Source organism: Megalobrama amblycephala, linkage group LG3, assembly GCF_018812025.1.
Source record: "Megalobrama amblycephala isolate DHTTF-2021 linkage group LG3, ASM1881202v1, whole genome shotgun sequence".
Lineage (NCBI taxonomy): Eukaryota > Metazoa > Chordata > Actinopteri > Cypriniformes > Xenocyprididae > Megalobrama > Megalobrama amblycephala.
The window spans coordinates 2,497,128-2,514,769 of record NC_063046.1 but is presented as its reverse complement, the minus strand read 5'-3'; the positions used below and the strand labels follow the sequence as shown (position 1 = coordinate 2,514,769).

Below are 17,642 nucleotides of genomic sequence, written 5' to 3'. Positions count from 1 at the left end.
CTGATCATGTTTAAACCAATTTTGGGAATCTAATAATATGATGTCTGGGTGATTTGTCCTGCTGTGTTATTTTTTCTAATCTTCATAAATTTGCATCCCTTTCTAAACATGTTTCACAAGCGTTTCATTTTTTTTTTCAACTCCATCGTTAATTAAATCAATGCCATTGAAACATTAATGAAAAAAGAAATAAACAAATCCAGCCACTGACACAACCTGTTGTGTAATAGTTGACACATGTATACAACAACTCTTCAATCATACAAACCTCAACAATGGTGAAACTGAAACTCAACCCAAAGAAATGCAAGGTCTTGCATGTCACTAGCACGAGGCGGGAACTGGTGAAGCCTTTATTCACCACTGATCAGAACACCTTGGAAATTTGTGACAGTACTAAAGTTTTGTGGGTCATTATTCAGAGTGATTTGAAATGGGATTGTCTAGTGGACCACATGTCCTCGGCTAACAGAAAGCTTTTTGTCCTGTCGTTTAAAGAAATTTGGTGTCTGTGATCCTGATTTGGTTACCATCTATAAAGGGTACGTGTGCTGAGTGCTGGAGTATGCGGTTCCAGTCTGTCATAGTTCATTGACCGCAGTTTAAGCCAAAAGACTGGAAAGTGTGCCTGTATGAAACAGGGTCTGTAAAGTTATACTCGGTCAAAGGTACCTGGGGTATTCTGATGCTCTTGGCCACCTTGGACTGTGTACCCTTATGGAAAGACGAACTCAATTGTGTCTTTTTGCTAAAAGTTATATACGTCTAGTTTCAGAGACTGGCTACTTACAGATCACCAGATGAGGAATTCAAATAAGTGGACAATTCCAAGATGCCGAAACGGAGAGACACCAGAGATCACCAATTCCTTATATGTGCAGACTTTTAAATGATTATAGAATACATTTTTGTATTATGTTTAGAATTTTTAATGATGGTGAATTTTATGAAATTATTCTTATAATATGGGATGGTTTGATGGTTAGAGTTGTATTTTTTTTTTTTTTTTAATATTGCATGCATTTCATTTTAGTTTGTAGATTTCTTTAGTGTTCTTTAGTGAACTTGTGATAATGCTGAAAAGTTAATAAAACAAAACAAAAATAATGAAACTAGAGAAAAAAAACAGTTATATATCATTTGACTGCCAGACATAAAACAGACATATTGATCTGTCTTCTCAGTCTCTCTATCAATGCAGAATCATTTTCTGAAAATACCTGCAATTGCTGAAAGAGAAATACACTAGCAAACGTCAAGAGTCCGACTAAAGCAAACACTGATCACCATGATGGTGACTTCAATCAAAACTTATTTTCAACCAAACATCAACATTTAAACCTCTGTTGATTATCAGTAGCAACTCCTGTAGACATCTGACAGAAATAAAGTCAATCTGGTCAGTAATACGTCAAGCTGTAATGCTGTTTGTGGAGTTGTTTAATCCTCCTCTGCTGAGATCTGGAGAGATTTAATGTCTTTTATCTTCAGTTGATTTCATCTAAGGCTGTGGCTGAAGTCAGTTGTAGTTTCTGTTCTTGTTGTTTCTCTTTCCTTCAGTGATTCTGCTTGTTAACAGCAGGTGTTCAAATGTTTCATGAACATCAAACTATCCTTTAAATGATGTTCATCTAACATTAAGAAACTGGACATTTTAATATTTCCTTAACACTCTGGAGTCTGAGGTATCGCCAGCGATACCACCTCGGTTTTTTTCTTACCAGTGTGAAAGAGACTCAAAGTACTCTGTCAATGTTGCACATACCATTTTAATCTGTGGAATATCTTCTTTTATTTGTGTACACTCAGAGTAAAAACAAAATGTTTTTTATAAAATATAGAAAACTAACATGATGCGTGATCTCTCGTCTCCCTCTAAACGAAGTCCAATCTGATAGTTCTCAGAAAATGAACTGTAACTTAGTGAATACTAATCACAAAAAAATTAGACTTATGTCTAAAGAAACGTTTAAATGTCAGTTTTCAAATCGTGTAAGTCAAATCGAAAACAAAAATTCTCTGTTTATGTAATCTGTATGAAAAGAGAGCCATGTCAGACGCCTGTGATTCAGCTCATTATCCGCTAATGCGGCCACACCCATGGAGCGAACGCTTTTCAGACGCAAATTCTGAGGCAATACATGTATACATCGTCTCAATTGTGTATTTATTGTCTTCAAAAGTGTTTATCTGCATATTATAGTGATCTCTGGAAGCCTCTGTTAGTTCCTGGAATATCACATGGCCTGTTCTTCATTAGGAGGCATTTGTGGACTAAAGGTGCACAGAGCGCCCTCCAGCTGCAAGTATGAATTGAAAACACAGTATCCAGCGCTCACAGTGATGACAATAAATAGTGAATAAATATTACTCCTCTGTATAGAAAATTGACATAAACATATGAGAATCCATCAATATTTCTCCAAATGTGCATGCTTTTAAGCATATTAAGAAATTACGGTCAATGTAATATTTTAAGAGTCAAAATGTGAAGCTTGAGTCTTAGATATTTTAATGATGTATAGTTTGTCAACTGCACATTAACATTTAGGCTATATAATATAACAAATATATTAGCCTACATGAAATGCCATAGAGGTAGGATTGTTCAGACACTTTGCATCACAGAAATACATTATATTTTAAAGTATATTAAAATAGAAAACCATTATTTGGTTAGAGACTTATGACTTTAAAAAAAAAATGTGTCCAATCTTTTGACTGGTATTGTAATTTAACATGGGCCTATACAACATTTTCTTAACATCATGTGCAATAATACGTGCATGCATGAGATCACAAAAATCATGTGTGTTTTTTTTGTTTTGTTTGTTTTTTTGTCAAGAGTGGACATTACACTGCGTTCCAAATTATGCAATTGACATATCAGTAAGATTTCAGTACAATAAACATTCAGATCTTAGTTTTTCTAAGAAAATGTTTGTTTGTTTGTTTATTTATCCATGTCTTTTTAGATAACTGGTATCAATCTCAGACAAAATAATTTGCCAGGTCTATGGAAACCCTACTTAGAGGCTGTTCCACATTATTAAGCAAGTCACAGTTCTCATGCAATATGGGGAGGAAGAAAGATCTTTCTGAAGATGAAAAGCATGAAATGGTGCAATGTTGTGCAAAAGGCATGAAAACAACTAATATTGTGTGAAACTGAATGGACATTATCAAATTATCATAAGATTTGTGAGTGATTTAGAGCACAGCAGAACTCAGTCAGATAAAGGCTTATTAATGAAAGTTCCTATCAAAAAAAATATATATATATTGTATTAAATGGGCAGCTATAAAAAAAAGCCAGTGTTGAGCAGCAAACAGGTATTTGAAGCTGCTAGTGTCTTGAGAACCTCACCATGCAGGCTGGCAGTCGTGCGTAAAGATGCATTTTAGACACCACTAACCAAACCTCACAAAGAGAAACATTAACAGTGGGTGTAGAAATACATTTTCAAACAGTTTTATTGCTGTGGTGTTTTTTTTTTTGCAGCATGGGATAGTGCATAGTGCATTGTACTATGCACTATCCTCCTTTTTATACCATAGCTGAAAATGGCCAGTTATGAACTCCACATATCTTGCAAAAGTCATTTTAATACCCTCCATCTCACTTCCCAGTATTCCAGCCCAAATCATCACCCACCAGCTCCTTGCTGACGTCAGTCTTGTTGGAACGTGGTGGCCATTCACCAACCATCCAGAAATCCATCCGTTTAGACCATCTATTGTAGTACAGCATTAGTCAGTGAATAAAACTATTTAAAAAATGAGTCTTCATGTATTTCTACACCCACTGTTAATGTTTCTCTTTGTGAGGTTTTGTTAGTGGTGTCTAAAATGCATCTTTATGCACAACTGCCAGCCTGCATGGAGAGCTTCTTGAGACTCCAGAGACACCAGCAGCTTCAAATACCTGTTTGCTGCCCAACACTGGCTTTTTTATAGCTGCCCTTTTAATACAATTAATTTTTTTGACAGGACCTTTCCTCAATAAGCCTTTATCTGACCGAGTTCTGCTGTGCTCTAAATCACTCACAAATCTTATGATAATTCGATAATCTCCATTCAGTTTCACACAATATTAGTTGTTTTAATGCCTTTTGCACAACATTGCACCATTTCATGCTTTTCATCTTCAGAAAGATCTTTCTTCCTCCTCATATTGCATGAGAACTGTGACTTGCTTAATAATGTGGAACAGCCTCTAAGTAGGGTTTCCATAGATCTGGCAAATTATTTTGTCTGAGATTGATACCAGTTATCTAAAAAGACATGGATAAATAAACAAACAAACATTTTCTTAGAAAAACTGTTTATTGTACAGAAATCTTACTGATTTGTCTCTTGCATAATAATTTGGAACGCAGTGTAATCGTGTTATCAGCATCATCACAGAGGGTTTTTTCATACTCTACCTGACTGAAAGAGCTCATTAATATGCAAGTAATTACAGCTCATTATGCAATTATTTTGTCTTCTCGGGTGTGAATTACCTCATTATTCATGATTATTCACACCTCCACGCATACTGTGTTTCTTGACCAAAAATGTCTTAGAAAATTTAAATCTCTCTATTGTTTTATATGAACGAGTAGGCAAGATAGTTTTACATCATTTTGAAGCAAAAACTCTAGTCTACAACCCAGAAGTCTTGTGAACAGAGATTTTTATTTTTATTTTTTGGCTTTATTTCAGTGACTTAAGTTTTTTGATTTTTTCAATAACCACGCATAAACGTTATTTCTTCAAAAACACAAACATGTACATACATGTTCCTCACATATTATTGTAGCCTAGTTTGTGCTGAATACAGTGTAATGACACTTTTGTCATTTATATGTTTATGAACAGCTGAAAAAAGCACAAATGTCAGGGCATGTCAAAACTGTTTGGAAAATGTCTCTAGAATAATAATAAAAAGATACTGTATCCGAGTAGATCTGTGTTATTATTATTATCTGTATTAGAGTGTCTGCAGGTTGGAGTAATGGGTGTGCCGAAAGGCCTGCAGAAAGGTCTTCATCATTGGTCACTAAAACTGTCACCAGGGTGTAGAGTTAGTTTCTGTTGTAGTAATTTACCTTTCGGCACGCCCATTACTCTGACCTGCAGTGACCCCTGTCTCCTCATTTAACAACTCTCACTTCAGCCTTCATGGACTTCGAAGGACGCAGCTCTGATTTGAAACACAGTTATAGTGTAACATTCCTGTAGCTGCAATAAAACTAATAGATGAATAAGACTGGATGAAATATGACTAGAACAATAACTCTCACTGTTTATCCTGTTTCACGTCAGAGATGTAAATATTGTCCAGACTGAATGTCTACATGTGATGTGGACATAAGAAAATGAGTGATGAGGATGTGTTTACATGCAAATGAGTTCATATTTTTTAAACAAAGTGAAAATGAACGGTAAATTTACTGCTGAAACTTTACATACTGAAAATTTAAAACATTCTCATGAAAAAAAAAAAAATTCTAATATTATATATATATATATGTACTTGCAATATTTTAATATATATATATTTTAATATCTGTATTCCAGCCAAGCACAATCAAGTATTTAGAGGAAATAAGACTGAAGCAGCAGCAGCAGAAGATGATGTTATTATTTCAGTGGGATAATGAGAGTCCAACAACCTTTAGGGGGAATGAAAGCACGATATGAGCACTTTAACATCTTTCACAAGTTCGTTTCCTCATAAAATCTTTAAGCTAATAAGTTAAGCGTATTTGGCTTGCTGTCCACTGTGGAGGGGCTCAAGGAAGCAGCTTCAACTCGAGCTTGGATATACCCCCCCAGGGACTACTAGTGCCTGGAAGAGGAGTATGATAGATGAGATGCCTAAATGATGTGGTGGACTTTGGGAGGTGGAGGGATATCGAAACAACTGATGCCAGAGCAGGGTGAGTAGCTGCTTATATGCTCTGGTCGTAATTGAAAGATTAGGGTTCCCTCCTCTTGAAATTATGTTTGAATTTCACTAATTGAAAGATTAGATGGGTTCACTCCTCCCGAAATTACGTTGTGAACTTCACTTATCTTGTCTCTGTTGTGAATGTCTCCTCCTCAACACCAGGGGTCTCTGCTCTCAGAAGAGGGAAAAGAAGAAAGCCCATGAGAGCAGAAAAACGTTTCTCCCTCTTTGTCACCAGCACCAGATAAAAAGTGGCCCAAAACAGAGAAACACAAACATACATAATATTTAATTAAGGTCCATATTCATATAGACTGACACTGACTGACACAGATGTCAAGATGCAAATAAAGGGAAAGAGTTGGACGAATACACAAATATAGAGGAAGTGAATATGATATAGGGGTTTTCAGAGAAATAAACAAATGACGTGATGACGAATGAGGGATGAGAGCAGATATAATAATCTCATTGTTTGAAGCTGCAGACAGAAACATCAGACTCAGGACAGAAACACACGACCTCTAAAGTAAGAACAACTCACATGTTCATTCTTCAAACACAACTAGACTTTGAGATGTTAATATTGTCTGAATGATGATGTACAGTGAATTCATGCTGCTGTTCAGATACTAACTGAAACTGTCATATTTTACTCCAAAAAGAATCTGTGAATGTTTGATATCTGAGTTTTTCAATGTGTTTCTTCCTCAGAAATGGAGCAAACTCTATATTTCATTCTTCTTCTCATTGGTGAGTGTGTTTGTTGTTTTATTGATGGTTTATAGTTTCATCAGGTTTGACTCTGTTATGAAAAGCATTAAATCAAACCCTCTCTTTCACAGCTCTCTGCTCTGTATCTGAATGTTGTAAGGCCCGCCTAATGGGTCCAATGACGGTTTCCCACAGGACAGGGAAGGTTTAAGCGTGTATGTCTTTTCAGCGTCTCTATGAAGTTCACTTAATTTCACTCGTTTAATCTGACTCCAATTTCAAATGATTCTTACACTTAGGTTGTGTTTCCAATTAGAAATTCATCATTAGTTATGCATTAGTTTAGATATTTGATGATTCTGGATATTCCATATTTCAATTGTTCAGTCATTAGGGACCCGATGCCGCACAGAGATACTCGCCCCGGGATTTCGCGGTAAACTCACGGACATAAACTCGCCAGTCTGATCTTCGTCAGAGGGTGTAATAAGTTGGCTAATACCTTTAGTCGGTTGCCTACTGCTCACTCGAACAAAAGTGTATTTTAATTTAGCCACTTCCATACAACTTGCTAAATCAGTGGTAAACAGAAATCAAAAGGTCTTCAGATGAAGTGCCTACTGCTCCTTCATTCATGCGCCTTCAGTTTGTTTTACCCTGGACACAGATTTACGGTAGCATTAGCCTCCCATAATTTACTGGTAATAATGATATCAGGAGAATCCAGAGTAAATCAAATATAACATTTTATTTGTCAAGTAAAAATATATCATGTCAATTACATTACAATTAGACAATTAGAAGCCAATTCAGAAATGTTAAATGCATAACATCGATTACTCAAAGAAATGCATATATACACAGTGATGGGTGAATGTCCTCAGACATTCACCCATCTCTGTATGGGGGTTCTGGTTACAGAAGGTCCCACATGACTGCTTTGCTCTTTACCTTTTATACCAGAACCAGAACAAAAGGGTTGTAAATATTTACTATACCAGCACCTGTTTTGGGGGGAGAGAAGTGGGTTTTCACAAAAGGCACCACCCAAAAGAGGACAGAATTTTCCTTAGTTTTCAATCTTCTTCATAATTCTAGTGACTGCTGTGAAATTGAGACCGTTTTACCAATCGCACTGAGACAAATTAAATGATACCAAACATGAAAAAGGAAAAACAATAGATACACAAGTTACATTATATGTTTTGAATAACTTTCAGTGACTTGAGGCAGGGGGAAGGAGAGTTTGTGTGTGTGTGTGTGTGGGGGGGGGGGGGGGGGGGGCGTTGTCCTTTTGGAGTGGGGGCAAGGCGTTGTCCTTTTGGGGTTAGGGCAAGGCGTTGTCCATTGCTACTTCTTTGAGATCTTCTTTCCAGATTAAAGTTTTATTACTTTATTGCAGGACGCTTTATCTCAGTTTTTGTTTAGCAGGAAAATCAAGCCTTACAGATGGCCCCTGGCCCCTTGGGGCAAATTCAATGAGTCCCTTAGGGGCCACTTTTTAACATTTCCTGCTTCCGTATGTTGGGTGCATGCTTTCATATGCTCATTAGTCGATGGGTGCAGGAGTCTAGTCATCACCTGAAATAACAACATTAAGGCAGGTTGAACAGTAAGATGAAAGTACAGCAGAATGCATCTCTGTGGCACACAGTCCCTTTAGGTGTGTACTGTGCTGACTGGATGCTGCAGCAGCTGGACATGTCTGTGATACTCTTGGTCAGGTTTGCTTCCACCTGCACTTGGCTGTGGTGGTATTCTGTCTGTAGAATGACTGGTTGTACCAAGTCTTTTGTGTTGGTCAGCATGAGCAGAACGTGTCAGGAAAGTCTCATTACACTTTGCGGAAACATCTGTGTCCGCCCCAGGTTTAATTGATCCTGTGAGAAATCCTCGGTTACCTTCAAGTAGAAGGTCTGGTTTGCCGGGCAGGTCAAATTTCTATGGGTGAAGGATTCATTTAGCTGATGATGCTCCATTGCGTGCAGGACACCTGAACAACCTCTGAGTGACCATTCAATACTTGAACACTGATGAACTTAATGATATTGTAAGATGAGGAAAAGGGTTGTTGGAAAAAATAATAACACAAAATAAAACATGATGAACATGTCAAAAGTGCGAGTGGTAAAGAAGGTCTCCCTTTCAGAGTCCTATCTTTAGTGAGCAGGTCTCATTTAATCACCAGATTCTTCACTATGATAGTGGAATTTAGACTTGGTCTGGATGCATTAAAGGCAAGTAGCAAAGTGTCTAAATAACTAGTATATTTACCAGTGGTATAAATAATTAAATATATCACATACTTAAACATAGAAATACCCAATTTCATAATTACAATTATAAAACTGTCTGCAATAGTTGTTTTAACTGCACATCCTTGATGCAGAACTTAAGCTTCAATCAAGTCAATTAGAGAATGGAATTTACAGAAACGGAGATTTAAAATCTCTTGTTTAGCTTTTACAACCATCATCTGTGCATTTGATGCACAGGCTAAGTCACACTCAAGAATAGAGGTCTGGGAATTGAGTAACTGATTTATAGAAATGCCTGCATTTCAGTTCTAACTGTTTAGTTCAATTTGTCATTAGTCATATGTTGGAAACTAGGGGGCCCTCCTAGTTTGCAACAATGCCAAGGACTGGACATAATAAACATTTTGTCCAAAGAGACCAGTTACATTACTGAATAGATCTCATTTAGATTTTGAATTTGTAATTTGAATGATCAGAAATTCTATTAATTGATGTGTGACTAAAGCCATGCACATTTCCTGCATATTACAGTGTTTCCATTATACCTTAAAATTGATACAGTTAAAAAGGAAAAGAAATTACAACAATAATTTCCTTTGTCCTATATGTATGAAGGTGAATGATGTATGTTAGATTTGCGTTATGTGAATGCCAGGTAGAGATGTTGTGAGTTTGTAGTGTGTGTGGTCTGTATGTTTGTGTAGAAGATGGGTGGTGTCTATCCTACCATAATTTGTGTTGCATAATTTAGTTCCAGTTTTACACTGGGAGGCCATGTATCTATTAGTGTCATGAGATGGCCTCTTGAAGTTTCACCCCCATCTCCTGCGTGTGAAGTTGTATGTCATGGCTCAATACAGGTGGGACCAGAACCTTGTGGAATCTGGCCCTTAACATGGCAGCTGTTAATCCTGAAAAGGAAACAGACACACAGGAAAACACTTTATCTTGAACCTTCAAACAAATTATATTAAGATAGATGGTGCTATCTTAATTTTTCTTGAATGGTTTTATCCAGGCAGTTGTTGCAAATGGCTTTAATCTGTTAAGATTGTATGCCATTAGAAGAAAATTTGTTTTAGTTTACAGAGACATAGATCATTATTATGATTATGTTTCTGCAAAGAAAAGGCCAGATAAAACTGAATGTTAGTGGTCAGATCTGACTGCTGGCGTTTAAGCATGGTCAGAGAATCTTGCACCTTGAGTTGCTATCGCAGCTGTGCTTACACAGTCTGTTGTGTTGTGAGTTTTATGACACCTGGGTCTCCTGGGGGAATCTCACACTAGTCAGATCTGTGATTAGGACACCAGATCACCTTTTGTGTTGCTGTGCTGTTTGTTTAGCAATTGGCTTTTATGGTGTCATTCAAATACTTGACCATTTGGACCTCTGTGGTCTGTAAAAACAGAAGAGTTTCTGCCTGATATTAACATTTCACACAACTTTAATTACATGTCCAGTAAAATAACTTCCCTGATCAGATCCCATATGATCCAGCGCCCTCAGAGAGGAGTTTGCTAACACTTTGTCCACTTTCTCTGTGGTTTTGTTGCAAAGGAAAATCAAAACTTGTACTTCCTCTTGTCACTGGGTTACAGATCAATAGAATTGAATTTTTTAATTCATGTTTTGATCTTGAATGGATTTAGCCTATTCAAGATATGACAATCAGGTTGATTGTTTTAGTTAATAAATACTGGGCATTGTACTTTTTCTCATTAAAGATTCTTGCACAGATAGGAGATAAAGAAGTTCTTTCCCATTAATTTGATTCCTTCCTTCCATTTTTCTTTCTTAACAGTTTAATGCAATTGTGAAGCACATTGTAGCCTTATGGCAATTCTATGCTCCTGTACATGGTGTAACTGCAGCTATATGGAAGATAGCTGAGTGTTCCACTTATGAGACTAACTAATTCAACATAGACACACATACAACTTGAAATTGTTGTACAATTTCAGTACTAGTTATTCCAACTTACACAAGACACATGGCCTAGAATGCATAGCATCTACAACCTTAAACCTAAGTGTGTCACGCATCACTTACAGTAAAGCAGTCATGTGTTTTAAAGAATAAACTCAACTAGTCTAGGTGCACATGTAGTAGCACAAACAACTAGAATGTGTGTTCTGTGAGAACAATGTGTCTAACACAATTACAAATTTGAATCCTTCCATTGATTCCTCATAGTTCTTTCAGCACCAATAGTGCTTCCAACTTCTGTCTACATTCTAATTCCTTCTGCTCCTCTCCCAAAGTTCTTTCTTCTTCTAAACCATTGCTTGAATCATCATGAGATTAAAGGCCATCCCTGGCCATCATAATATAATATATCATGATGTGATCATAATATAAATTATATTATATTAAAATAGTATAAATTAAAAATAATTTTATTTGCTGGTATCAAGAGGGTCTTGGCTGAGTAATTTGTGAAGAGTGACTTGTTATCACCTCACTGATCTTTTAGAAGGCATTTGGCCCTGCAGCTACAGCTGTGATCGCATTGCTTTGTGTTCACAGCAACAGGCTAAACTGGAAACAGTTATAGACTTTGAGGCTGTGAATATTGGGTCAAATCATTTGCTCAATTTTAAGATTTTTGTGACTACAATATAGAATTGGACACAATTTTCTTATTTTTGGGCTAAGACATTCTCCTGAGAATCTATTTGGATATGAAAAGAAAGGTTGGACAAACACCCGTCTGATTTGAGAGCACAAAGATTAATTGTTGGTCTGTTTGTTTTTTTTCAGTTTCTTTTGAGACACTGAACAACATACAAAAGTGCAGTAATGTTTTAAAGATTGAACTAAGACCAAGGTAAAAGATGTTTTATAAGACTGAGTGCTTAACCAGTGCTGTTTACACCATTTGTGACATCAGTCGTAAACTTTCTTAGCACCTCTTGAAATTTCTTTTATGAAACAAAGACAAGCTGGGCATGTCCTCTGAATGGGTGAAACCCTCAGGCTTGGTTACAAGTCTCTCAGTAATATCATAATTATCATTATGCACATCAGTTTTAACATTTGGTGTATTTTCCCAATTGCAGTCTCTCCAGGACTTCTGCATGGCAGCAGTTCTCCAGGACTGAGACAGAATTATGCCAAAATCTTTTCTTTTGAAAACTTTTTAGTTTTACAACATTGTTTTATAAAATTCATAAAATTCAATAAAATTCATAAAATTTGGATGATGTTATTCCAATTTAAGGTTAATCTCTTGTTGCGTGGGCAAACAAGGAGATCTTTGAGTTACAGCAAGGGATATCATTTCTCCTCTACGCTGCTGTTATCATGTCCCTGATAACATGTGGTTGTCTAATTCTCCAGCCCCACTGGATTTCGGTCTCCGGTCTTAAATCTATGGGTATGCCGACCCATTCTACGAATGTGTAGGATGCCATTATCTTTCCCTCAACACTTCTAAAAGGCAAATAAGAATGGACTTACCACAGCTGAAGAAAGAGAAGATGATCAAGCCTCTTACTTGTTGCAAATCCCAATTTTCCACTGAAAAGACACTCGCCAACAGGATATGGGAGATCACGGAGGGAACGTCACCACTTTGTAAGGCCCGCCTAATGGGTCCAATGACGGTTTCCCACAGGACAGGGAAGGTTTAAGCGTGTATGTCTTTTCAGCGTCTCTATGAAGTTCACTTAATTTCACTCGTTTAATCTGACTCCAATTTCAAATGATTCTTACACTTAGGTTGTGTTTCCAATTAGAAATTCATCATTAGTTATGCATTAGTTTAGATATTTGATGATTCTGGATATTCCATATTTCAATTGTTCAGTCATTAGGGACCCGATGCCGCACAGAGATACTCGCCCCGGGATTTCGCGGTAAACTCACGGACATAAACTCGCCAGTCTGATCTTCGTCAGAGGGTGTAATAAGTTGGCTAATACCTTTAGTTGGTTGCCTACTGCTCACTCGAACAAAAGTGTATTTTAATTTAGCCACTTCCATACAACTTGCTAAATCAGTGGTAAACAGAAATCAAAAGGTCTTCAGATGAAGTGCCTACTGCTCCTTCATTCATGCGCCTTCAGTTTGTTTTACCCTGGACACAGATTTACGGTAGCATTAGCCTCCCATAATTTACTGGTAATAATGATATCAGGAGAATCCAGAGTAAATCAAATATAACATTTTATTTGTCAAGTAAAAATATATCATGTCAATTACATTACAATTAGACAATTAGAAGCCAATTCAGAAATGTTAAATGCATAACATCGATTACTCAAAGAAATGCATATATACACAGTGATGGGTGAATGTCCTCAGACATTCACCCATCTCTGTATGGGGGTTCTGGTTACAGAAGGTCCCACATGACTGCTTTGCTCTTTACCTTTTATACCAGAACCAGAACAAAAGGGTTGTAAATATTTACTATACCAGCACCTGTTTTGGGGGGAGAGAAGTGGGTTTTCACAAAAGGCACCACCCAAAAGAGGACAGAATTTTCCTTAGTTTTCAATCTTCTTCATAATTCTAGTGACTGCTGTGAAATTGAGACCGTTTTACCAATCGCACTGAGACAAATTAAATGATACCAAACATGAAAAAGGAAAAACAATAGATACACAAGTTACATTATATGTTTTGAATAACTTTCAGTGACTTGAGGCAGGGGGAAGGAGAGTTTGTGTGTGTGTGTGAGGGGGGGGGGGGGGGGGGGGGCGTTGTCCTTTTGGAGTGGGGGCAAGGCGTTGTCCTTTTGGGGTTAGGGCAAGGCGTTGTCCATTGCTACTTCTTTGAGATCTTCTTTCCAGATTAAAGTTTTATTACTTTATTGCAGGACGCTTTATCTCAGTTTTTGTTTAGCAGGAAAATCAAGCCTTACAATGTGTTCAGCGTCAGTATCACTTTATAAACGTGAAGAAGACCTGGACTGAAGCTCAGAGATACTGCAGAGAGAATTACACAGATCTGGCCACCGCTGACAACATGAACGACATGAACGAGCTGAAGAAGAGTGTGAATGATGGACGTGTCTGGATTGGGCTGGAGAGGACGGGTCATAATAAATGGCAGTGGTCTTCAGGTGATCCTGCGCTCTATCTGAACTGGGGATCTGGACAACCTGATGGCACAGATGAGTGCGGTTTTATGAGAGATGGACAATGGCATGATGGGTCATGTAGTGACAGCCGGGCTTTCATCTGCAGTTCATCTAACAACAGTAAGTTCAGCTCCCTACAATGACAACAAACATTATTTATAGAAAGATGCATCATATGTTGTACAAAATTGCAATGCAATACTAAATGCTTCTACTTTTTAATGTGGTCATGAAGAGACTGTGGATATTTTTCACATTTTCAACTCAATTGAAGTCAACTCAAGTCAATTTCTAATTCACTCGCATGTTGATCTTTTGTTGTCACTTGGGATAAGCGTGGGAATCTACAATTAGAGAGCTTAGAGAATTTACAGCATAATTACATAAAATACAAAAATATCAAACCATTGTTCTGATGAATGGATAAAATTTCAATATGCAATAGATATATGACAACCTGTCACATCTTGATATTTATGAACAAAACTCTTGTCCTGAGAACAAAGTTCAGTTCTTGTCTTATTACGCCAGTCTGATTGTTCACTTTTTACGTACATACTACATACAAAATAATAGTAATTGTTTTTTGGAGATTGTAATTCTCAAAAAAGTAACATTTTTAACTAGATGTTGGAAAGGAACAAAACATTTTAGATATGAATTTGTGATCATTAGTGTGATAAACCATTACAAAAAGAATATACGGAAATATATTGTCATAGATTTTCAATTTAGGAAAAGCAGCAGTCCCTTACGTATTATTCAATATAGTATAATATATTACTGCAATATATTATTCTGTATTTTTTTCAGTATAATTAAACCATTAATATATTGATCATAAATATATGGAAATATATTTTATTTCAATAAGAGAGAGCTTGATTCATTCATCTTTCGGGATCTCAACACAAACCTGTAAAAACGTCATTCTTAGATGAACTTTAAATGAACAAGACAAACACTAACATTAATAAAATAATATTAATATTTCAATATTAAACAAATATAAACAATATTCATTTGTATATATTATTAGTCTAAAATCAAAATTTATGAATGAACTTTTTACTGACATATTTCTAAGGACTAGTTAATAAATATATTCAGCTGCAGTGAAACATCTTCATCTGTTTGATGTTTCTCTCATTCAGATCTTTGTGTCTGAATCAAGTATTCTAGAGAAATGTGTAACAAAACATAATGAAGAAATATAAAGTTTCTTTTATAAAAAAATCATCACAAATGATACTTAATGTTTTATCAGCAAAATCATCATGAATATATTGTGAATATTTAATATATCATCAGCTGTAGAAACAGTCTTTGAATGACACGTGTTTCTGATGTTTCCACTGCTGCTCTTATTCACATCAAACCATAAAGCAGCATAAGAATAATGAACAAACTGATTCATGAATCTGTTTCCATTTGTTTTTCTTAAAGCGAACACAGGACTCGTCTTTGTCAACCAGACGAAGAAATGGAGAGACGCTCAGAGTTACTGCAGACAGAATCACATTGATCTGGTCAGTGTGAGGAACCAGAATGAGAATCAACAGCTTCAGAAGTTCATCAATGAGAGTCACATATCTGGTGATGTCTGGATCGGTCTGTTCAGAGACTCATGGCAGTGGTCAGATCAGAGTGACTCCTCATTCAGATACTGGAATACTGGTGAACCTAATAATGATGGAGGAAATGAAAACTGTACAGCGATCGAACCGAACACTCAGGGACAATGGAATGACATCTCTTGCAACAACCAGTTTCCTTTTGTGTGTCATGAAGGTGAGCAGATCCTCACAAACACACACAATCCATCCATCACCTCCAGATATCTTAAAGTTCACACTACATGTCTGACATGACAAATTCCTCCACAGTGTTTGTTCTGCATGTTGTTTTTGATCAGTCTCTCTCTAGTTTCTGCTTGTGGTTTGTTTTGTGTCCAGATAAACTGATTCTGATCAAAGAGAAGCTGACGTGGTCTGAAGCTCTGAGATACTGCAGACAGAATCATGTGGATCTGGTCTCGGTTCATTCAGAAGAGATTCAGCGTGAGGTGATGAATGTGGTTAAACAGGCGTCTACTGAGGCGGTGTGGTTGGGTTTACGTCACTCCTGCACTGTGGGCCTCTGGTTCTGGGTGAGCGGACAGACCGTGTGCTATCAGAACTGGGCGATTGATGATTCAGAGAACTGTGATTCTGCAGTGAGATCTGGAGCAGTTCAGTCTGGAGGAGATCAGCGCTGGATCAGCCGTCCTGAGACTGACAGACTCAACTTCATCTGCAGCAGATATTAAGAGTGAATGGACACACATATGTTTCATGTAAGATAACAAATGCTTGTGTGTTCACTTCCTTTAACCCTCTACTACACATGTTGATGGCAAATGAAAAAAAAAATTCCACATAATTTTTTGGTTAATTTGGAAACATTTTATTGATTAACCCCAAAATACTTTTTCGTTGCCTCAGGGCAATGTTGTGCAACAATGGTACAGAATCATACAGAAAATTATCATCAAAATCACAAATTTTTGTAAAAAAATGTCAAGAAATCATTAAGTAAAAAGGGAAAAACACTTAAAAGACATCGATATATTGAATTTGATACATGCATAGGTCTGTATCATGTAGTGTGTCATGCTATATAATGTACTTCATGTAATAATATTTCATTCTGTACAAAACTTCAAAAAGCAGTTCTTCTCTGCTGTGACATAGTGGTGTATGTTACAATTATTGCACACCCAGGAACCCTGCATCTTCCCTTCTTATAACACATTATGGCCAATGTGAGGTATTGTCCAAAAACATCCTCAGAAAGCACAACATTGCCCTGAGGCAACGAAAAGAAAAACTGAATTTCTGAACATGCAAAATAAAAAAAACTTCATAAAACCAGACAAAAGGCTTCTCTACACCTTCATACACACATATTTTTTATATATAGTTCATGTCATTTTAAATAAGATTACTAAAACAAATAATCTCGCCTTCTTCTCACACCATGTGCTCCTGTGACCATGTGTCAGAACAGGACGTCCCACCTTTAAATGGTTCTTGATAGTGACTCCAACACCTTACTGGACTGTTCTTTGGTACTTTCTCAACCTTTCTAATTGGTTGTAATCATTTAAAGAACAATGTACTAAACATAGGGCTTAAGAAAATTTTCCATTGCCTGAGGGCAACACTGTGCTGTAGAGGGTTAACTTCATTTTCAGTCATCACTTGTGTAAAGTAATAATTTGAGTAAAGTAATAATTTCACCCTCATTAGGCAGTTGTATCTGAGGGTGATGGTTGCTTTCAAAACACTGTTTCATGAAGCTTTGGGAATCTTTTGTTGTATCAAACTGCTGATTTTAGTAAACAAGTTTTTGTTACTTTTTTGAAACATTTTGAAATTTTAACGGTTTGCCGCTATCATCTCTGTGGATTACCTTTTCAATAGGTCTTTATCACACTTCCATTGAAAAGCTCAAGCTTCAAATAGTAGCTTAAGAAAACTTCTGCTGTCGCCTGAATCAGTGGCTGTGCTCATAGCATGGGATTGTTGTGATTTATGTAAAATGTAAAATGTAATGTAAAATTCAGCACAGAAACTTCTTCTAAAGACAGCAATCTCAGTT

The 17,642-nt window shown here is 36.7% G+C and overlaps 1 protein-coding gene across 2 annotated transcripts; it reads left to right on the top strand.

The window, feature by feature from the left end:
* Nucleotides 1-6,418: 6,418 nt before the first annotated feature.
* LOC125264274 (macrophage mannose receptor 1-like) lies at nucleotides 6,419-16,363 on the top strand. 2 transcript variants are annotated; one of them, XM_048183495.1, is made up of 6 exons: nucleotides 6,419-6,467; nucleotides 6,653-6,691; nucleotides 6,784-6,804; nucleotides 13,785-14,120; nucleotides 15,447-15,791; nucleotides 15,956-16,363. In XM_048183495.1, exons 2-6 carry the CDS (start codon nucleotides 6,655-6,657, stop codon nucleotides 16,306-16,308), a joined length of 1,092 nt encoding a protein of 363 aa, XP_048039452.1. In that variant the 5' UTR covers nucleotides 6,419-6,467; nucleotides 6,653-6,654; the 3' UTR covers nucleotides 16,309-16,363. The 2 variants fall into 2 exon arrangements, with proteins under 2 accessions (XP_048039452.1, XP_048039451.1); XM_048183494.1 differs by having other exon boundaries at nucleotides 15,944-16,363.
* The last annotated feature ends 1,279 nt before the right edge of the window (nucleotides 16,364-17,642 follow it).